The sequence below is a fragment of the Vigna umbellata genome, chromosome 8, assembly GCF_029865625.1.
Source record: "Vigna umbellata cultivar VRB3 chromosome 8, Vumbellata_1.0, whole genome shotgun sequence".
Lineage (NCBI taxonomy): Eukaryota > Viridiplantae > Streptophyta > Magnoliopsida > Fabales > Fabaceae > Vigna > Vigna umbellata.
Genome location: NC_142172.1, coordinates 37212535 through 37235236, shown reverse-complemented (window position 1 = coordinate 37235236; position 22702 = coordinate 37212535). Strand labels below are relative to the sequence as shown.

Here is a 22702-nt window from a genome sequence, read left to right as displayed (position 1 = left end):
GATGTTACAATTTCAAATCAAAGAAAACTCAAAACTATATTATAAAATCCAATAAATTTCGAAAGTAAATTTTGAAATCCAAGAGACTGGAAAATCGAATCTCTTAATCTCAAAATATTCAAAACTAGATTCCGAAATTTGGATTACAAAAATCCAAATTGGATTTCAAAATTCAAGAAAATTCATAATCAAATTTCGAAATAAAAGCAAATCAAAATCAGATTTCGAAATTAAAAAAAATCCATAAATAATTTCAAAACCTGTGTAATTCTAGAACCAAATTTTGAAATCAAAAAATTCCAAAACCATATTTTGAAATCTCGAAAACTCAAAAATCGGATTCTAAAATCTCAGGAAATTCATAACTGTATTTTCAAATGCAAATTTCGAAATCCAATGGAATTTTGAAATCTACGAAAATCTAGAACAAGATTTTGAAATTCAGGCAAAACCAAAATCGAATTTTGAAATCCTAAAAATTTCAGAATCAGTTTTCGAAATCCGAAAAATTCTAAAATCGTATTTAATAAAATATGTATAATCTATAGGGTTATAATGGGCATGTGAAATTTAGGGTGGAAGAAGAAAAATGTGGGGTGTAGGAAGAAAGCAAAGCTTTATACAGGAAAAGGAAAAAGAGCACAAAATGGCAAACAAAATAACAGAAAGTAGAAAAGAATCAGGGAGGAAGTTCAAAATTTTGTGGCCGCACTACGACGATGAACGTAGCTGGTGCTGACGCAGTCAAATATGTTGGAGCCGCTTCCGACCTCGAGGATGTGCGCGCATGGAAGAGCTACAATTGAAGTTTGCAATGCATAAAAGTCTTGTGTAGAATCTAATTTGTGTGTGATGAAATGCATGGTGTGAACCTAGGCTTGAACAATAGACTTACGTGTAAGAGAAAAAGAAGAACAGAGAATGAAGCATCAAAGGAACTTGTGTATTATTTCATGTAACGTATAACTATATTATGGAGAACCAAAGCTTTGTAAAGGAAAAGGAAGAAGATAACACAACGGCAAACAAAATAACAAAAACACAGAAAAGAGAGGAAGATCAAAATTTTGTGTGTTCCTACAACTCCTCTCAAGCTTGGCGTGAATGTTGATGGTGCCAAGCTTGAAATTGATGTTGTGGAAGGTGGAAGGAGGAAGATGCTTGGTTAACATATCAACAATATGCACATTATTGTGTATGGGAAGAAGCTTCGCAACCTCTATTGAACTTTTTTGTGAATAAGATGACAATCGATTTTGATATGCTTCATTCTCTCGTGGAAGACTTGATTTTTGGCGATTTTGATGGCAAACGTGTTATCACAGAAGATGGTGAAGAGTTAGGAGAAGGAAAGATTTTAGACAACTGTACGATACTATGTTTCAAAGGAACTTTGTGATACAATGGTTTACTTTTTAGATTTCCATGATATTGACGACTCATCCAGATAGACAATGTAGCCCATGGTGGATTTGCGAGAGTCAGGACAGTTGGTCCAATCAGAGTTACTATAAGCTTTCAAAGTAACATGATTAGTGGCTTTAGAAAGATATCTTAACCCGGTGTTTGTTTAATCTATCGCAAGATTTTAAAAGCGGCTTGATGATGAAGCATTGTCGGAGAAACAATGTATTGGCTTAAACGATGAAAAACATAGGTGATTGATAAGTGTGAAAAAGAATTGTTTTTACACTTATAAATGAGCTCAATCTTGTAATTATTCATGTTGTTCCGAAAAGTAGTAATAGGTAGTAGATTGTTATGTAAAATATTGTACAGGAAAGGGTGTATTATTTGAACTCTGTCAGCCAATTTTCGCAAAGCGAAAGCCAAAATTCGCACTCCCAGAAGAAGGAAATTCGCATAGCGCACCAGTACCTGTGCGCTAAGCGAATAACATCAGTTAAAGTGCAACAGTTAAGAAAATTCGCATAGCGCACCAATACATGTGTGCTGAGCGAATTAATGAAGTTAAGTGTCTTTAAAAGACGTGACAGAAAGACAAAAACATTCTTCAGATAGAAGTTACGGAGAGAGGAAAGAAACGAAAACATTTCAGGAATTTCCAGAGACTACTTCAAGGAATCAAGACACCATTGTTACAAGGGATTGCTTCAAATGTGTACGTTCTAGATGTCTAGGAGTAGTTAAATTTTTCTTTTGTTGGAATTAGATGTAATGAACTCACTCTGATGTAATTTTTCTGTTCAATATATCGTTGTTCGTTCATATGCTCTTTCTTGAATTTAATAACATTGTATGAAAATATAATGTTATTTGAATGTCTTTGATTACTGGAAAGTAACTTTGAACATGAACATAGATAGAGCACCTAAGTGATTTGAGATCTAGGGATAGACTCAATAACTTGGTCATTCTTAACATCGGACTTAATGCAAATTGTATGTTAAATTGACTAAGGGATTAACATTTTGATATATTAATTTAGAACTAGTTGCTAAGGGATTAGGACTAGTATGTCTTTATGTGAATGTTTGAATGAAATAATGATATATTGTAGATATCTCTTCCGGATAAAAAAAGAAGTGATTTCATTCTTTTTGATTCTTAGTAAAACTAATAAAAAATTTTCGTTTTTTCTTTTAAGTTTTACTTGTTTCTTCCCCCATAAAGATATTGAATAGAATGAACTATTTTTTTTCCATGAACGTTTAAATATCCTTCAAAAACAAGTAAATAAATTCGAAACATATAAAATGTAGTTAATGCTGCTGCAGAACAAGTTATTATTGCAAAAATTGGTGAATACAACCAATTATCATTAAGAATCTCATCTTAGACCAAAAACAGGCAAAGGGTGGAATACCCCAAAGAGTGAGTGTACCCACTAAAAAAAGTTTTTGTAATTGGTACATGTTTTGTTAAACCGCCCATAAAAATCATATTTTGACTTTTAGCTGGAGAATATCCGACAAGAGCTTCCATTGAATGAATAATAGATCTAGATCCTAAAAACAACAGTGCAGTTTTTTTAGTGCCAAAATATAATTCATATGATTCATGAAACTCAATTCCAACAAAGTTTCTTTTAAATATAATTCCTTGCACACCAAATGTTTGATAAAATACCAAAAAGAGTTTCTTTTGTTGTTTTGTGCATTTTGATGTCTAATTGAGTTATAAAAGGTAGAATTGTCATGTGTTGCACAAGTCCTTTGGGAGACGATACTTTTACTTATTCACTGTATTACTTGGAACGATTTGGTATACTTACCAAAAAGTTATCAGTGATGTTGGGGCCCATGTTGGTGGGATAAATGAGCTTCCCTATCAGCCTCTTGAATACAACAAATCATCAACAAAATCTCCTTCAAAACACACTTTGGTGGAGAAGTTCATGAGTGTGCTGACTGGGTGTTGCATCAATCATCCCTGTTTTGGTGAGAAGGTCAAGAGCATATTTACATTGAGACAAAAGGATACTTTTTATGCTTTTAGCAACCTCGAAGCCCAAAAAGTAAGACAAATTATCAAGATTTTTTATTTTAAATTCGTCATTAAGCATGTTTGAGATTTTATTAATATCATGAATGTTGTTGACAGTAAAGATTATATCATCAACGTAAACAAGCATGACAATGATATTGTCCTCATTATGTTTAGTAAATAGAGAGTGATCGCATGATGTTTGTGTAAAGTTGTGAGAGAGAAAGAAGGAGGATAACTTGTCATACCATTAACAACTACCTTATTTTAATCAGTAAGGGATTTGTGGAGAAGGAAAACTTGATTTTTACCTGGAGCAGTAACCCTTAGTGGTAATTGCATGTAAACTTCTTCATTTAAGTCACCATGTAAGAAGGCGTTGTTGACATCCAATTGTCTCAGATGCTAGTTTTTAGTTGATGTTAATGACAAAATAAAATGAACGTTGGTGAGTTTAACCATAGGGAAACAAGTGTCAAAGTAGTCAATACCCTCTATTTGAGTGTAACCCTTGGCTATTAGGCGAGCCTTGAATATGTCTATGACCCCATCAACCTTTTTGTTTTGTTTTGTACACCTATTTGCATCCTATGGCCTTTTTGTTAAGGGGAATAATGGTAATGGTCCATGTGTTGTTATGTTTGAGAGTAACAATTTCTTCCTTCATAGCAATTCTTCAATGATCATGTTGCATGACCTCCTTGAAATCTTGTGGATCAACAATACTATTTAGAGAAAAAATGAAAGCTCTATATGCACGAGATAATATGTCAAAATCAATAGAGTATTTCATGTTAGTGGTGTTACAAGAAGAGATATGAAAACCTTTTAGATGTGTAGGGGTTTTCTTACTCTAGTAGACCGTTTAGGAGAATGATTTTTATTTTCTACATATCCTAAGCATGATGGACAAATTATCAATAGAAATGATTGCATGAGATTGATCATCATCATAAATAAATTGGTTATAATGTAAATGCAACGAAAAATTTCGATTTTTAATAGTAGTAAAAATGACAACAAAAAAACTCAGTTTCAATTAAAACAACACTTTTAGAGATCCTAATATCATGATTTTCAAGATGATAAGTAATTTAATATTTGATAATAAAATGTAAACTAAGAAAGATGTTGGGCTTAACACGAAGATCAAATTTCTTCCGATTAATTTAGACCACCAAAAAAACTGAGTCTAATAACGTTAAAAGAAATAAATTTAGAGAAAAATAAAAGTGTATTTTATTTAAATATAAGCATGTGCTTTTATATATATATATATATATATATAATATGTTCAAATTTTCAAGTTAATCTGATTTATTATTAGGTTAAGTTTAGTGAGATTAAAAATAATATTTGAATGAATATGAATTCTGTTAGGAGTGAGTTGTGGACTAACACTTATAATTTTTTTTTCATAATTTTTTATCATAATGATTTGTCACTTTTAATTATATAAATTAATACCAATGTTTTTTTTATCAATGTTATTTAATATTATTATAATAACGAGATGTTTAACTTTTATCTGACATATTCACATTTTAATTTTTACCTACTATATTTAAATTATTACTTTTTCTAATTGTTGGGTTAATGCTCAATAAACTGTTAAATTGGTAAATTATCACTTTCTAATGGTTGGGGTTAATGCTAAGTATATCAAATTGGTAAACCTCCAAACGAGTGAACACTCTCATCACATGAATATATTAAGTCAATTTTTTTTATACGATAATAAATATATAATTTAAAGAGTAGAATAAAATATGTTTAAATAAATATTCACCTAATCTCACAAAATTTATAAGTTACGAGAGTTAATTTATTTTTAATCAGACTTATGATAAATTAATTTGTATAAATGGATTGATTCACTCTAATATTTTTAATTGTTTATGGGATGTGAGACGATTCAAAGTGTAACATCTCACAAACTAAAAAAAAAAACTAAAAATAATGAAAAAAATTTAAGAGAATAGAAATGAAAGTAGAAAATGTAAAGAGAAATATTTGTATTTCTCACTCTCATTCTTTTTTAACTTTTTTTTCTAGTTGAGCTCATCTTAAATTAATAAAGAAAACTTAACAATTTGGATAACTCTATCTTTCATTAAAATTATTTTAAAAAATTTCATAGAAAAATAGTTCACATTCATATTATACCAAAAATAGATTCAAGCTAAAATAAAAAAATCACAAAAATCATCAAAATCATTTATCTTCAAATTCAATAAAATAGTAATTTTATGTATGTACTCATGGATTACTAACATTTATAATTTGATTATGACATAAAAGAAGAAAATATTTTTAAACCATTTGAGGTGAATAAAACTAGAACAATTTTTAAAATTATTTTTGTTGTGATAATTAATTATTTCTCTCACTGAATTTTCTTTGTTGGTCCAAGGAAAGCATTAAGAGTCCAATTCTGATATATTATTAGTGGAAGGAAGAAGTTAATTGAATAAAATTGGCATGGGTACACGTGTGACGAAATTGAATCAGGCAAATCTGAGCCGTTAAAAGGGAGTACTTCTTGAGAAGCATTTTTACTACATTACAAAAACCCAACACACTCTCGCATTCATTTATTCGAAGCCCTCAACCTCCAAACCCTCTCTTCCTTCTTTCTTCCTTTTTTCTTCTCCGTTCCCAAATCAAACCTAAATTCCCACCTTCTTCCCTCTCACCAAATCGCCAACACACTATTCATTTTTATTTATTCATATATACCTACAGAGGGAGAGAGGGGGAATGGATTCGGATCAGGGAAAATTATTCATCGGTGGGATATCGTGGGACACTACGGAGGACAAGCTCAAGGAGCATTTCGGTAACTACGGCGACGTTTTGAGCACTTCTGTTATGCGAGAGAAGAACACTGGCAAGCCCAGGGGCTTTGGTTTCGTCGTCTTCGCGGATCCCACCATTCTCGATAGGGTTCTCGAGGATAAACATGTCATAGATGGCAGAACGGTGACGCCTATTTTCCATTTTTTACTTCATTTTTGCTGCTGCTTCTGCTCTTTTTCTAAATATTATTTTTTTGTCGTGTTTGCTGGTGTGTTGGTTTCGAATTGGAGGTGTGTTTGTTTTTGGGATTAAGTGAGGCTTTTTGCGTGCTGGAATGATTGATGGGTTTTTGGTAAGGGTTTTATTTGTTTCGTGGTTTGCTCTTGGAATTAGGACATGTGGTATTTGGTTTTTTCATTTTTCATTTTGAGTGGATAGGGTTTTTTTCTTGGCATGCACTTACTTTTGGTTGACTAGTTTCTGTAACATTGGGCTGATTGTTTTGTTCCTGGCTGTCTTTGGTACTCGGTTTTCTTAGTTCAAGGAGTGTTTTGTCTGCTCTTTCAAATGATGACGGCTTTTTACGTTGTCTGCGGGGGAAGTTGTCAGGAAACAAGTAGCCGATACGTTTCTTGCTGTGTGAACTGTTGTTAATGGATGAATGTGTAAAGGAAGTTAATAGAGCAGCTTTCACTGCTATTTTTTTGCAGTTTATCCGTGCTACTTATGTGTAAATGTTTATGATAGATGACAGTGCTGCTGATATTGTCCCCTCTTTGTTCAATTCTTGAAATGTGAAGTAGTACAACTCTTTTGAAGTTGCTAGCTTATGTTTCATTTCCTTCAATGATGTATGAATGAACACAAGTGTTCGTATAATGCTAGTATTTTGGAATAAGTTAATATTGGTTACTTGTTTTCATGGACGAACATACCCCAGTTTGAACGCAATACCTCCACCAATGATTCTTTTGAGATCTTTGATAGTTTTTAGATTTTATTATGTTTTGTCTTTGTATCGTATTGGATACGTGGATATTTAAAACCACGATTAAAGGCCTCTTCCTTAAAAATTAGTTTTCTTAATGTTGATAATTTGGAATTTTGGTTATTTTTGATCCCGTGTTATCTTTTCTTTTTATCATCAATTAAAGGTCTAACTTGCAATCATTTTATAATTTCATCATTCAGGTTGATGCCAAAAAGGCTTTCTCAAGAGAGGATCAACAAATTTCTGTCACCTCGAGAGGTGGAAATTCCAATTCTGGCATGAATTCTGGAAATGGAGGAAACATCAGAACTAAAAAGATATTTGTTGGAGGGCTGCCTCCTACCCTGACTGAAGAAAAATTTCGCCAGTACTTTGAGTCTTATGGACATGTAACCGATGTAGTAGTCATGTATGACCAGAATACTGGACGGCCACGAGGATTTGGTTTTATTTCATTTGATACTGAGGAGGCTGTTGATAGGGTATTGCATAAATCATTTCATGATTTAAATGGTAAACAAGTTGAGGTAAAGCGTGCACTTCCCAAGGATGCCAATCCTGGTGCAAGTGGCCGTATGATGGGTGGTGCTGGAGGTGGTGGTTCTGGAATTGGTGGGTATCAAGGGTATGGGGCATCTGGTGGTAACCAAAATGCATATGATGGGCGAATGGATTCTAGTAGGTATATGCAGCCTCAAAGCGCTGCAGGTGGATTCCCTCCTTATGGTTCTTCTGCCTACAGTGCTCCTGGGTATGGATATGGTCCGGCTAATAATGGTATTGGGTATGGTGCATATGGAAGTTATGGTGGTGCCACTGCAGGGTATGGTGGACCTGCTGGTGCAACATATGGGAATCCTAATGTTCCTAATGCTGCTTATGCTGGTGGTCCTCCAGGGGGCCCAAGGAGTTCATGGCCTGCTCAGGCACCCTCTGGTTATGGATCTATGGGCTATGGGAATACTCCTCCATGGGGTGCTCCAAGTGGTGGTGCTGGCTCTGGTGGAAGTGGTCCTGGTTCAGCAGCTGCAGGTCAGTCCCCTGGTGGAGCTGCCGGATATGGGAACCAAGGTTATGGATATGGGGGATACGGTGGATACGGTGGAAGTGATAGTTCTTATGCGAATTCAAGTGCATATGGCACTGTTGGTGGACGAACAGGGAGTGCTCCAAACAATAGTGCTAGTGGTCCTGGTGGGGGTGAACTAACAAGTAGTGGTGGCAGTGGTAGCTATATGAGTGGTGGCTATGGGGATGCAAATGGAAATTCAGGTTATGGAAATGCAGCTTGGAGATCAGAACAAACTGGAAATTATGGAACACCACAGGGAAATGGTGGCCAGGTTGGTTACGGTGGTGGCTATGGTGGTGCTCAGTCTCGACAAGCCCAACAACAGTAATTTTGATAGTTGGATATCTTGCTGGATTTTGAAATTCAACTTGAGGATCCTTTGCCTTTTAAAAATTTTAAATCATGAGGTCAGAATGAATTTTTCCAGCAGCAAAGGAGTGGCTCAAAGATCGATGTCAATACACAATGGGACTGGTTGGGTTGCTTGAATCCCAGTAGTTTGCAGTATCTGCTTTCCTAGTTTATAATAAGTAGTTGGTTGAAGAGATACTAGATGCTACTTTCTATTTAGTATTTGTTTCTGCGTGTAGCTTTAATTTGCGTGCTTATGATTTTAGTTGATCTCGAATGGCTGTTCTTGTAGCATTTAAGCTATAGTATGATATTTCACCTTATATGATGGTTTGATGCAGTTTATTATCTGTTGTCTTTTTTGTGGTTGAAGTTTAATTACTGTCTCTTTCATTTTCTGATTACATATGTTGTCTTGACTCATTCTAGTTGTCATAACAAGTAGAAATATGAAGATGTAGTCAAGCTATTTACTCATAGCAGTGGACACTTGGATTGATCACTTCATAATGGGTAGCGTAATCATAGTGATAGTAAAAACTTTGAGGATGGCATAATCATTTTCCCCCTGTATTTGCACTTGTGTTGTACAGGAGGAGAGGTGCACGAGTATGGAAGTGGTGGAGCCAAGTGTCCACCCGTATCTAAAGAATGAAATTTGGCCAGTCTTATTGTGTTTTTCTGGACCAACGCATCACCAAATTGGAGATTTCTGGCTTTGTGAGAAAAATTTCCTTAACTTTCCATCTGGTCTGTGGTGGCGGAAAGATAGAGAGAGTTAGCAGCACATTGACTATTTCAGTTGGCCTAGGCCCTATTCTATAGAATTTTATCCTATCCTATCTTGTGTGTCCAGTGATTTATGTTTTTTATGTGTTGGAGCTCAGTATAATTTCATGTCTAAGTTGGAAAATTTTTAATCTTTTCTTCTCTAAACTAATGTTGTTTTATAGGGCAAGTGCTTTATCTTACACCCAAAGGTTAAATAGCCATTTCATTTTCATTTATAACAGGAACTCTTATTCAAATGTAAATTTAAAGTAAGATAAGAGTTACCAACTCAATTTTACATCAAGCATTGTCAGGTATAGAATTGAAATGCTTTAATGCTAGTTAATCTTGACACAGATTGGCATGTAGCTTTTCAGATATATCTTTAACCGTACTTTTCTCAGACATATTGATCTTAACGAGTGTTTATGTTGTTTTAGGTTCTTGACGGCTTTTTGTAAAATTGTTAGGTTGTAATTTAATGCAGAATGTGCATTTCTACGTTTTTTTTATCCATGCTAAAATGCGGGTTAACATGGTGTGCGCGTTCCATTCGTTCTACCTACGCCAGTCATTTGGCACGTTCATCCGTTGAGTGAATGAGACGAGCTTTCTTTGTGTGAACCTTTTAGCAAACCATGTTAATGTAAGACTGACCGGAAGCTAGAAATCACTAAAAGAGGATTGCTATATTTTATCGTTATACTTTGTTAAAAAAGTAAGCTTGTAATTAAAGGATTGCGAGTTTTTATTGATAAAGAAAAGGACTGGAAAAGTGTCAAGTGGAGCAAATCATAAAAGTTATATATACATTCAAGGTTTTCTATGGTGTTTCGTCTCATTTGATTTTGGAAAATGTTCTCGTAGCACGAAATAAGTTTTAAGATATTATTGACATGTTTTCATTTCTTTTTGTATTAAACGCAACTATTTCATGTGTTAAGATATATAGATATTTGTTTCGGGTAAGCAAATAACAGTAACATTGATAATCTGCATACACCGTTTAAGGCATATTATTTGTTGGTTGTAGAAATCAATTGCGCTGATGAATGAATCTTAACAATGTTTCGCCAATATTTGATTTAGATATGTAAGTAAGATGGAAAGGAGAAACACATTATTCTGCTTTTATAACGTTTTCTTGGGGAATCTTTCTTCTGTGACATGATGCTGCGCATTTTGAACTCTCAAAAAGTTTATCTTATATCACCTCCACGCTACTATGTTACTTCAATTACTATACACAAAATCTAAATTGTGAACTGCGAAAATTGGCCTTTCAATTTTACACAAGTATTTTTTGCCCAATCCTCCCCTTAGGTGACACTTCAAAAGACCATCCAAAATAAATTTCATCACAGCCTTTTGTACTCTTTAAACATTTTTTCCCCTCATTTCTCAAATCCCATTAAACGACTCTCCAATTGGACCTCTTCAAAATAAATTCCGTCTTAGCATTTGATACAATTAAAAAAAATGTTCTAACTAGGAAGCATCGTAATAGCCTGCTCTATGGGCCCTCTAAGTGTGATTGCGATGTGTGCGGCGGCAACATGTTTGTGCGAGAAAATGTTTATTTTATTTCAATTCAATAAATCTTTAACATGATTTACATATACATATAAATCACATACAAGTAATGAAAAATTGACCTTTCTTTTTTTCTTGTCATAATCAAGACATAGCCGCATGAGCTTGAAGCTAGTTGTAATAACACACAGGGTACAGCATTTTCAACATGTACTTCATAATACTCTCTAAATCATATAAAGCTTGTTCCTTATTCCTTAAAAAAATTATTTTTTTTGAACGAAAAAAATTATCACCAATGTAGCTGTTTTTAGCAGCAACACAATTCAGCTCCAATAAATTTTACATGGCAAAATCATGTAATGCAGTCTGTTCTGTCAACTTGTTTTAGTCTAGCATTTGTATGGATCGCCAAATGCAGCAATGTTACCAGGGCGAGAGAAAACGACCTACATTGTTACAACATATTACATATCATTATCATGGTCATTGGGTATTTAAGGATAGCAACTGGGTAATGTACCTGGTAATTCCCCAGTGTGAGTGACTTGAAACCTGCACCACAGTAATCAAAATAGTATTCCCATGTCCTAATGAACTTTTCATTAAATCCGAGAGCCAAAATTTCGCTGTCAGCAAATACACACATTTTCAATAGTTAGTTGTTGTAAGTAGCCACTTGAATTTAACATACTTGAGTAAGTTTCAATCATCTTAAGAGCATACTTCTGCCTTTCCATGAAGTTTTTTCTCCAGCATCTGAGTGTTTGATAGTAATGAATGCCCATGTTTTCGACATGCTCCACGCTGCATTTCAGTGAAAGAGAGAATAATGAAGGGAATGGTCAATAATAGAACTCGGTATTTACATATAACTTGTACCATAGTCTGGATGTGGTTGCCATGGCTGATGTTATCCTACTTAGAGAGGGTAGGCAACCTCCTGGAAATATATATTCCTTTATAAAATCAGAACTGCGCCTATATTCATCATAACGCTCATCTGGGATTGATATGAACTACACAACAATAACCATCTTCACAAATGGTTAGAAGTAATTTGAATACCAAAAAGAATGTACTTGTTGATAACGTTTCATTTGTAGAGCATATCATGAATTTCTATTATCTAAACACAAAAACTTGTATAGAAGTACTAATCTATCAAATACCTGAAGAACAAGAAGTCCATTTTGGGCCAATACTGACTCACAACAACCAAAGAACTCTTCCATGTATTCATGGCCAACAGCTTCTATCATTTCACTGAATTATGCTTATACAAGTCAAGTAATATGTTGGAAAGATTGCAACAAGTCTGCAAAATTAAACTATAAATAGCTCACCATGATATAATCCTGTCGAATTTGTACGTCTTGGGCAGTTGGCGATAGTCACACAGTAGGAATTTGATGCTATCCTGGAATCACCACGATTAAAATAACATGAATTCGCTCTTAGCTTATTCTGATTTTATAAAGAATCAATCGTACTTATATAAGGAAAATCATGGAATCGTAAAAAAATGAGCTTATTGATACCTGAAGTCCAGCATCTTTGACTCTTTGTTCTGCAAGTTTCAGTTGTTCCTTGGACAAAGTGATACCAGTGTATCTGCAGCCTGTTTGTTTGACAACTTCAATGGCTAAACTTCCCCATCCACATCCAACCTCAAGAATTTCATGCGTCTTATCAATTTTAGCCTTCGTTTTTGAAAAAAAAGAAAAAGAAATCACATTATACATTTTTTAAGATAATAGCTGAAATTGTAACAAAATAGAAATCAAAAGCACATACCTTTTGAATCAGAAGGGAGATTTTTCTCCTTTGTGCATCTTTCAAGTCTTCGTCTTTGTTCTATCAGATAATTAACAAAGAAAAGAAGGAAGAGTATTAGCTACTGCTGCTGCAGGAATTGGAGAAATTCTTTTGATATGAACTTCGGACTCAAGCATCAGATAGCTGTTCTTGCCTTGAACACTGCACATGAGTATGTCATTGTTTCATCCAAGAAAATTGCAAAGAGTTCATTGCTCTGGAAACAGACCGAAGAAAAATTGTAAGCTTCAAAATTCTATGTGAGTAAACTCTCACTTGATAAGGAATATTTGATTTGATGTTCTGTGATCGTGCATAACTAGTTATATGCTTATACACTACTCTATATTGTTGGATAAGCTCCTCTAAAGTCACTGAATCTAGGAGCTTTTGAATTCATACCAGATCATAATGCCTAGAGATGTTCCTGCGAGCCTGTGTGAGAGTATTTCGCCTTGAAACATGGTCCATGAAGAACTTTGCAGATGTCAATGCAGATGTAAAGAATACTGGTGTCCACCAACCCCTAAAGGCAAAAAACAAAAAGTGTGGTATGCAAATGCAATTAACTACATATAAATGTCGACTTCAAGTCATCATATGAACTTACCTATTCTTCTTGAGGTGTGAGTTGGATGCATTTGAATCTCGGTTGGCTATGAGAATCTGCAGTAAAATTATCAAGGTACAAGAAAGTAAAGTGTAAAGTCCCAAAGAGACAACTCACTGTAAGATTCAGATGAGAATGGTTACCAAAATAAAATTCAAGAGACCTTCATCTTTATCAACAAATGAAAAATCCCCATTGATATATGCATCTGCAAGGCCTAAATCTGCCTGTGCCATCGCCTGAAAAACATGTACGAATGATAGTTTTTAGTTGCTTGTCAGCTAGAATGGCATTAATCAATAAGCATACTTAACGTGAAATTTAAAAGTAAAATACCTTCCAATAAAATTGTGGACTGTGGATTCTCAAAACACTCTTCAGAATGCCTTTTCCTCCAGTTCCCTCAAAGTTGAACATTGTTCCTCCCTCTTCTAATAAACTGTACACCTCAAGGTAAATGCACCATTACTAATGCCCTTTTTGACAAGTCAAATCCATAGAAGGTGAGCTCACTACTAAATATAAACTATCCTGAAACATCTTGTGATGTTACTATCAAATATATTTCATTTTTGTTTTCTATGCAAATTCACCCTGTAAGAAGTAAACTCACGTTAAACAACCAGTATTGACATAGTAACTCAGGAATCTAGTCACAAAAATGCGTGCTCCCAGTTCCTTCCAAGAAGGTACCATGTGTTTTGGGTTGGTCTGAAGGACACAGCGTTTTCCAAGAATGCCATGAGCTGCAATCATTCCAGCCTGAAGAATAATCTTACAGTTTAGTTCTTTTGTTTCACTTCAACGGATTGGTGACAATGTGCAAGAAAATTGACTGCCTCAATAATTTCAACTTAAGGAGACTCTTGAAAGAAATATTTTTCAGTTAAGACTGTATTTCCACTTTCATTATGAACTTAGCTTTAACTACCTTAAATCCATCTTCATGAAACCCATTACCTGAAAAACACATATATATGTATGTTTAGATCACTGGTATATCTGAAGCAGATATAAATTCCTCAATCTAACACAGGTTCTAAAAATAATGGAAATTTAGTAGGCATAAGTGAATTCATGGAAGCCTGAAGTATAATGTACCTTGGTAAGCCCCTGAAAACCACATTTTTCTTTTCCCTTGAATATGGTTTAGCTCTAAGGAGGCTTTGAATGCAGCAACTGATGGTACTGGATGACCAGTTGACCATTTAAGCAAGGTATTTTCTGGTATATGATCAGGATTTAGAGTTACAAGAAAGGGTTGACTTGTTTCTTTAATATTCTGCAAATTAGAATGAAGATCAACAGACAAGTTTCTTCATTACTCACTTTAGTTAGAATAACATAACGAAATTCAGTTATGATCAATGCATTTATAAGAAAATTTACCAACCTGAAGAATATTGAGCCAGTATGTGACACAGACTTTATTGTCGTTACTTCCAAGAAAGTTCCATGCGCTCCATGCTGCTGGGTTTTGGGGCATTAAATTTTTGTCACGATGAAGAAAAATATCACTGCCAATACAGATCAAAGAATAAATTTGCATTTGGTTTGATTTGAAAATAGCTGACAAAAAGATTCTTATGTTAGCAGATTAACATTTTTCTGTCATTAACATACGTGATCACAAGAATATACACAATGGCATCTATGCTTAAAAACTGAATTTTCTGCTCAAGGTCCTGAGAGAAAATAAATTTAGGGATGTTTTCATCCTTTGGTGTGACAACATGTTAATCCATGACATTGAGTCATTAAATATTTTTATCCAATGTAAACTCTGTTGAATCCACAGAAATGATAAAGCAAAGGTACCTTATTGCATGCATGCATTTGATCAATACTTCAAATGTAAATAATATAACGACTACAATTAGAAATATAAGAAGATTTTTTACCTGTAAGCATATTGAAAAGCACCAAGAATTCTTCGCTCATCATATGTTGCTTCATCTCCTAATAATCTCAAGGCATCAGGTGCATGCACTGCCAATATGCATCCATCATACACTTCTTCAGAACCATCTTTGCAGTACACAACACATCCTGCAATTATTTCTCTAACCATGTCATTAGAAAAAACGGCAATGTGCATGCCAATCAATCAGATTGAATTCACCTTCTCTTTGTGAAGAGGAAGGAGTTGAAATGGATTACTCAATCACCTTTTTCAGTTGTCGAAACCAAGTGAACCTCACGGTTAGTTATTATGTGACTACCTTCCCTTTCAAGCTCTTCTTCGACCTGATTTTTATAACAATAGTTAGTGAGAAAAGTTGATTTATAACTTACAAGTTGAAAGATCTCTTGCATGAGAGACACTGAAAATGTCTCTCCAAGTGACGCAGTTGTAAATTTAAGACAGTATGAAAATAGACAAATAGCACCTTCTTTACATAATTTTGTGAGCGCCATCTTACAGTTAGCCACTGTGGTCTGCCAAAGATCTGCAGAGAGGTCTTATCTTTAATTATTTTGGATTGTAGAACTATATTATATCGCAGAACATAAATCTGGAAAAGATTCTATTGTGCTACTACCTGAAGTAGATGGTGGTTGCGACAGAACGAAAGAACTGAGAAAGCAGAGAAGCTCATAACTCCTTCAGAAGCGCAGGACCAGATAGAAGAACAAATTGGAATCTAAAGGCATTGGATATTATACATATACACTTCTCATAGAAATGATATATATATATATATATATATATATATATATATATATATATATATATATATATATATATATATATATGTAGAAAATACATATAACAGCATTGAACTCACAAGATAGGCTTTCTGAAATAATTCTGAGTAACCCCTTGACTTGATGAATTCCTCCAGAGGCTCGTTGCGGTCAATATCTGGGTTATTCTCAAGCATATCAAGATAGCTGCATGGGAAAATTTGAAAAGACAGAGCCAACTAAATGATCAGGGTTCAGTTATTCAGGACAATAACAAGAAGACTAGTATATGGTATACTTGGTGTTTTTCTCAACTTCATCACTATGCGGTTGAGTTCAAATTCAATTATGCAGGGAAGTGAATGCTGAACTATGGCCAATTTTATCCAAAGCTATAATTATTGGGATACCAGTTGTTTCTCTGGATATGTAACTCCTAGAAAGAAAAAAGCACCATCAATTTGGTGATTTTTTGTATGATTTATTATTCCTCGGTTCACTGGCAATCAAAGACCAAGGAAAGATGGAAATTTAACAATGCATGAGAAAAGTTGAGTGCAGCAGTTACTTGTATATAGTTCAAAATTTGAAGCATTTAACAGATAGAAGTAGGTAACAACTTGCCTAATGACATCATCTTTGAACTTGACAATTTCCTTGATCATTTGCCAGAAGTAAGGATTCAGTACATTCCTCTTCTGTGCAAACAAGCTGGACAAACCATTTCTGCTTCCCCATTCGCAGCCGCGGCCTTTTTCTAGGCTAACAGAAAAAGACATGTCTGATAATTCCATATCTACTCCAAGATTCTCAAAAAACTCCATCATATTAGGATACGTGACCTGTTCAATAATCCATGTTACATATATATATATATACAGCCTCACAAGCATTGCTATTTCACTATATAAAATCAACCAGTTTCAAAAGTTTCAAATGTAAAAGATGTTAGAAATCTCACGTCGACCAGAAATAAAATCAACTTATATAAATAAGCATAAGCCTTGTAAACCGAGTTTATAAAGTTGAGTTAGGTTCAAAGTTTGTCAATAATATGGGAGCCCGTTTTCTAAAGTTGAATTAAGTTTAAATTTCACTTCTTCGAAAAAGAAATGCTTTGAACGTCTAACATTCCAACTTTTGCTGTCTACTGCATTTTATGGTTTAAGAAGAGTATGTTCAACCCAGGTTTTATGCATAGAGTCACAGACAGCACAGTAATTGATGAATCTGAATGGAATAACTATCAGCCGCTTCCACTCATGGGAATTTTATGTTCTTTTGATCGATATTACCAACAAAGTATTGTCAATTAGTATTTTCACAACTTTACAGGATACGTACCATAAAAGGCTATACCAGACACCTCTACGACTAGGATACAGGCAAATGAGAACGCAGAATATCTCAAAATTTGTAATAAAAGACAGAACATAAACTAAAAAAATTGGATAACAAATTCATGACACGACTAACAACATCATTTTTCAAAGTATAATGTATAATGACATTGAATTGTACATACAGATATAACACTTACATACACACATACATATATACACTGATACACACACACACCTATATATATATATATATATTTTCATTTAATTACGTCTCTGATCGGACGATTGGATTTATAATTTTTCAATTTGATCAAAGGATTATTTTCCATAAAGATTTCTAAGAGAAAGAAACTAACAAGTAAAAATATAAGGAATTTTTCATTTATTCACGTGTTAAAAGTAAAAATTAAGTGAAGTTATTGGAAAATTTCAACAAATTAACTTGTGAAAACATTCATTTAATTTTTTTTCTTTTAGAAATTCTTATAATTTTTATTTTTTCCAGAGATGGCTTAAGATGATTGAGAAGTTTCTTGTTGAGATTCATGGAATCGAGAAAGATGGAAGGGCCGTGTATAGTTAGAGACTGTAGCTGCGTTGAAGAATAATATAAAGGAGTTTTAAAAAGGTAGGAGTGAGGACCACTGGTGGGCCCATGGACAACAGCCTAAGTATGGTGGTTCCTTGGGTGTTTGAGTTTCTTTCATTGCAAAAATTACACTTTTACTTCACTAATTTCTATTACTCTTTTCTTTTTGCATATTATTCAAATATAAAACTCAAATTTTTATTCAAGACCAATAAAAAAATATTTTAAGTCTTGTAACTAAAGTTCTTATACTTAAAGTCTATTTTTTAAAATATATAAAATCTTATTAGAATTTATTGAATTTATCATATGATTTACTTTTTGGAGATTCAACTGGATTTAAGGCTAAAGGTATTTCTTTTGGCTTAGTAATCTCTTGGTGTAAAATTAAAAAAAAATAATTTTGAAGTTAAAAAGTTCTCACGGACTTGATTTTGTAGGTTTGTTTGACTTAATCAAATCTTCTGTTTCATATAGTTTATTGATAATTACGAGAATACTATTGTTTCTTTGATTGGTTATTTACATTTTTTATATGAAACAATAAAACCAGTTATAGTACTTTTTGTTTTTTTTCATGCTAAATAAAAATAGTTCTGATAAACTAATGATGAGGGATTACTACAAATGGTTTTGAAAAATGAACTATTGATGGGGATTAGTGGGAAACATGGTTTCTAAGGTGTGGCTAAGCATCACCCAACACTACAAAGTACAAATCCTTTTTATATTTCTCCTCTTTTAACCCAAAATAGATTCTATGTTCTGCATTTTTCTTTGCTAAATGAACAAAGTCACATAAAGAAGAATAAAAAACAGTAATACTTCATACAAACCACATTCATCAGAAACGAGTACCTTCTTTCAACTCTCGAATATAACTCTCATTCTACTATAACTTTTCCTTTTACCAATCTATACTTCTTTATTAATCCTTCAAACACTTAACACTCACTCACAGTTCATGGAAGAATAGAATAATCACAGTTTACATGAAAACTGAAAACATCCAAAAAGCACAGAGGTTGCTGTTAGGGATAATGTGTCAGTGAATCATTGGTTGTAGTTGAATGCAGTCTCCTCGTATGTTATGACTAACCACTAAGCTAAAGAAAACCCTGGTTGAGTTGAACAATTGAATGAAAGACAAGAAATCCATTGAAATGTGTATGCTTACCCGATTGAAGACCATGAAGCCAAGGTCAACATCAACACCATCAGCATTCACAGTCTTGGCATGTCCTCCTAACGAATCCTCCTTCTCATAGAGCACCACATTCACTCCATTTTTGGCCAAAACATGAGCAGAAGCCAACCCACTAATCCCAGCACCAACCACTGCAATTCTCATCTTTTGTCTCTGTCTCTGGTATGTAACAGCAGCCAAAAATCGAAACTTTTATCGCAATCTGAAAATGTTGAACAACCCAAAAGCAAAATTGTATCTTTTATAAGAATGGTCAAGGAGGGTATTGGGCAAGCGTCTGGAATGGATGTTACATCACGCACGTACGTGGAACTCAAAGGTCCACATGTGTGTGTTGCAAGTTGAAATGGAATCAGTCACAAGTATAATAATACAAGTTTACTGGCTTATCAATTTCTGCTTGACACACACTGTACAAAGGGAAGTAAAAAAAGGTCTCACAAGTATCCAATGTTTTCATTCTTTCACCTGTTGTAAAATTCAAGAAGAGAGATGGTTTTCTCAATTGCTGTGTGAATTGCATTGGTCAATATTGGGGAAAGAACCTACCAAAAATTTATAAAAATTTGGTGATAGATTTCATTTTTTTAATATAAAAAAGTGTTTGATAGCAGTATGTATTGAATGGTGCTACAAAAATCAATAAAGTTGATAAAAATAAATATGTTAATAATATATATATATATATATATATATATATATAATTTACTTTAATTGAAAAAAAAAACATATTTTGGAGTACTTATAATTTTAGTTTTCAATTAATTTTAAAATTTTTATAACTTTTTATTATCATATTAGTCATTTCAATCATATTTTGCTTTCAATTATCACATTTTCGTTGTGTTTTCTATTATTCCTCATTAAAAATGTTTTAATTTTTTAATCAAATTTAAAATAAACTAAAAGAATCATACTTTGATTCCCTAATTAATGTATCATAGTATAATATAAAAAGTATTAAAACAATTAATAATCATTCATCATTATCAATATATAATCTTACGCAATAAAAAGGTAATCATAAAAAAGTTTTACCTTGTGTAAAAATTAATAAAATCCTAGTGGAAGGGAGAAAATATGTATATAATAAAATATTTCTTTATATAAAAATGACTAAAAGAAAGTGGAAGAGAGAAAATATGTATATAATACAATTTTCTTTATATAGAAATGATTAAAAGGAAAGTTTAATAAACAGTTAAAAAGTAATAAATAAATAAATATAAAAGTTAGAAATTTGGAACTATTGTTTTTTTTAAACATTATTTAAATCAAGTGTTTTAAAAGACGTCATAGGCAGGCTAATGAAAAAAAGAAAAAAATGATCAGTAAATACTATCAATGTCAAACATTTTTTCAATTAGTTAAAACCTAACTTTAATGACACAGGAAATACATTCAAAGTTATATCTATATAATATGTAATAAAGTTATTATTTAAGGCCTTTAAAAGTTTAATTTAACGTGTTTCATATAAAGTTTTAAATATCTAAATATTGTAACGATAGAAAATAAAATGTTAAAAAAATTATAAACTATAACATTTTAAATAGTTACCACTAAAGAGTCAATATATACATAAACCAAAGTGTCAATATTTAAATAGGTCAATCTGTAAAATAAAAAACAATATTTTTTTAATGAATTTTTGTCCTTTTCTTTTATTAAATAAGCTTTTAAAAATGCCTTTATTTTATCTAAGAAAACCTTTCCTGATATGGACTTAGGATATAAATTCATGACACAATATGACATATTTATAGCCCTAATCTCAAAGGACAGTTTTAAATATTTTTCAGAGATTTTTAATTTATACTAAATAAAATATGAAAAAAATGATATATATATGTTAATTTGTTTGTTTTATAATAATTATCTTACAAATGCACTGACACTCTGCATTAGATCGCAATATAAAATTATTTTACAAGTCATATTATTATTATTTGTAAAACCAAAATTTACTATTTTTAAAAATTGATTATTGAAAAGTACTATTTAACAAAAAAAAAAAAGAAATAATTTTATAAATTAAAAAGTGTTAGAAAGGTGTAGGGTTGAAAGGTAAAATATTTCAATCCAAGATGTTAATAATATACTCCTTCAATTCAATCACAGTTTAGATTTCTATATATCTACCTGGACGTGAAAAATAAAGAATTTGTTAAAAAATATATATTGGAAAGTTGTTATTTCAACATTTGTCTTGAATACATTAGTTAGATGAAAAACATGATAAGATAAGGTAGGACCACAAGTACCAGATTTTTGTTTTCTTTTCATAAGAGACCCCTACAAATGAGGTCCCATGTATAAAGGGAACTACACAAAGATCTCTCAAAGATATTAATTAGAGTCTTAAGAGTAAACTAAAACGATATTTAATGGTGAAATATTTTATTAATAAACGAGAAAAAGAAGTTATTTAAATTTAATAAAAAAATAGAAGGAATTGATTTGAGAGTACAATCAGTTAAATTTTGAAACAAAAAAAGAAGTTAATAATAATTAAGAAGAGTGTTAACAATATTCTCTTTAACATTTTTTATAATTTATAAAAAATACAATTTTGATTATTCAGAACTAAACTCTTTATGATTTCGGTAAATTTTAGTTGCATTAAAGATTTTATTGAAAAAAGGGATGGTTACTGGATGTTTATTACTTATGTTAGTTTATTTTTATAAGCTACCCTGACTATGAAAAACAAGACAGATTAAAAATCATCATAATTTTAACTTTTCATTTTATCCTCACTAATTAATTTAAAATATATTTTAGTCTCTTTTCAGTTTAAAAATTCAATAACACATTCTATGTTGGTTCATTAGCTAATATTTTTAATTCAATAAACTAGTTAACACTGTTCTAGTAACTACTTTTACTGAGAAAAATGAGATTCAAAAACATAACTTTTAAACAAAATATAAATAAAAGATATAAAGTAAATGTATGTTGTTGCTGTTATATCAGTGAATAATAAGATTGTATGACTTTTACATTGTAATGTAAGAAGTGTGTGGATTTTTTAATGTATTGCTTCATTTGATGGAAAACATCATGTCACAGTATTAATTAACTCAAACATTTTTTCGATTAGTTAAAACCTAACTTAAATGACATAGGAAATATATTCAAAGTTTGATCTATAATATGTAATAGAGTTATTATTTAAGTGTTATTTGACTTCTTCAAAGTTTTTTAAAGGCTTTTAAAATTTTAATTTAACTTGTTTCATACAAATTTAAATATCTAAATATTGTAACCATAGAAAATAAAATGTTAAACAAATTATAAACAATAACATTTTAGACAGTTATCACTAAAGAATTGAGACCAAAAACTAGATTGTATTTTATAAAGAGTCAATATATACATAAATAAAGTTGTCAATATTTAAATAGGTCAATCTGTAATATATATATATATATATATATATATATATATATATATATTATTTTATTTTATTTTTCTGGATGA

General features: G+C 32.2%; 2 protein-coding genes across 4 annotated transcripts; one reads left to right on the top strand and one right to left on the bottom strand.

Annotated features, from left to right (window-relative positions):
* Positions 1 to 6029: 6029 nt before the first annotated feature.
* LOC124846769 (heterogeneous nuclear ribonucleoprotein 1-like) lies at positions 6030 to 9731 on the top strand. Of its 2 annotated transcripts, XR_007029564.2 has the most exons (3): positions 6030 to 6429; positions 7438 to 8783; positions 9254 to 9731. XR_007029564.2 is itself a non-coding variant. In XM_047324114.2 (2 exons), exons 1-2 carry the CDS (start codon positions 6208 to 6210, stop codon positions 8635 to 8637), a joined length of 1422 nt encoding a protein of 473 aa, XP_047180070.1. In that variant the 5' UTR covers positions 6030 to 6207; the 3' UTR covers positions 8638 to 9008. The 2 variants fall into 2 exon arrangements, 1 of the variants encoding a protein (XP_047180070.1); XM_047324114.2 differs by lacking the exon at positions 9254 to 9731 and having other exon boundaries at positions 7438 to 9008.
* A 1340-nt stretch (positions 9732 to 11071) lies between these two features.
* On the bottom strand, positions 11072 to 19478 carry LOC124846764 (uncharacterized). Of its 2 annotated transcripts, XM_047324108.2 has the most exons (24): positions 19190 to 19455; positions 16705 to 16922; positions 16182 to 16287; positions 15936 to 16037; positions 15783 to 15842; positions 15561 to 15639; positions 15294 to 15441; positions 14786 to 14909; positions 14494 to 14674; positions 14324 to 14352; positions 14006 to 14154; positions 13729 to 13831; positions 13536 to 13631; positions 13393 to 13448; positions 13185 to 13308; positions 12937 to 12999; positions 12762 to 12821; positions 12506 to 12667; positions 12311 to 12384; positions 12137 to 12230; positions 11847 to 11983; positions 11691 to 11771; positions 11488 to 11593; positions 11072 to 11413 (listed from the first exon to the last, which is right to left on the bottom strand). In XM_047324108.2, exons 1-24 carry the CDS (start codon positions 19361 to 19363, stop codon positions 11357 to 11359), a joined length of 2583 nt encoding a protein of 860 aa, XP_047180064.1. In that variant the 5' UTR covers positions 19364 to 19455; the 3' UTR covers positions 11072 to 11356. The 2 variants fall into 2 exon arrangements, with proteins under 2 accessions (XP_047180064.1, XP_087952946.1); XM_088096820.1 differs by lacking the exons at positions 11072 to 11413; positions 11488 to 11593; positions 11691 to 11771 and having other exon boundaries at positions 11851 to 12001; positions 19190 to 19478.
* Between the last annotated feature and the right edge of the window lie 3224 nt (positions 19479 to 22702).

Coding starts and splice junctions, on each gene's coding strand:
- LOC124846769 (XM_047324114.2), top strand. CDS start 6,208: ATGGATTCGGATCAGGGAAAATTATTCATCGGTGGGATATCGTGGGAC. Junction 6,430..7,437: donor ATGTCATAGATGGCAGAACG/GTGACGCCTATT, acceptor TTCATCATTCAG/GTTGATGCCAAAAAGGCTTT.
- LOC124846764 (XM_047324108.2), bottom strand. CDS start 19,363: ATGAGAATTGCAGTGGTTGGTGCTGGGATTAGTGGGTTGGCTTCTGCT. Junction 12,822..12,936: donor ACTCATGTGCAGTGTTCAAG/GCAAGAACAGCT, acceptor ATTATCTGATAG/AACAAAGACGAAGACTTGAA. Junction 11,414..11,487: donor TCACACTGGGGAATTACCAG/GTACATTACCCA, acceptor GTAACAATGTAG/GTCGTTTTCTCTCGCCCTGG.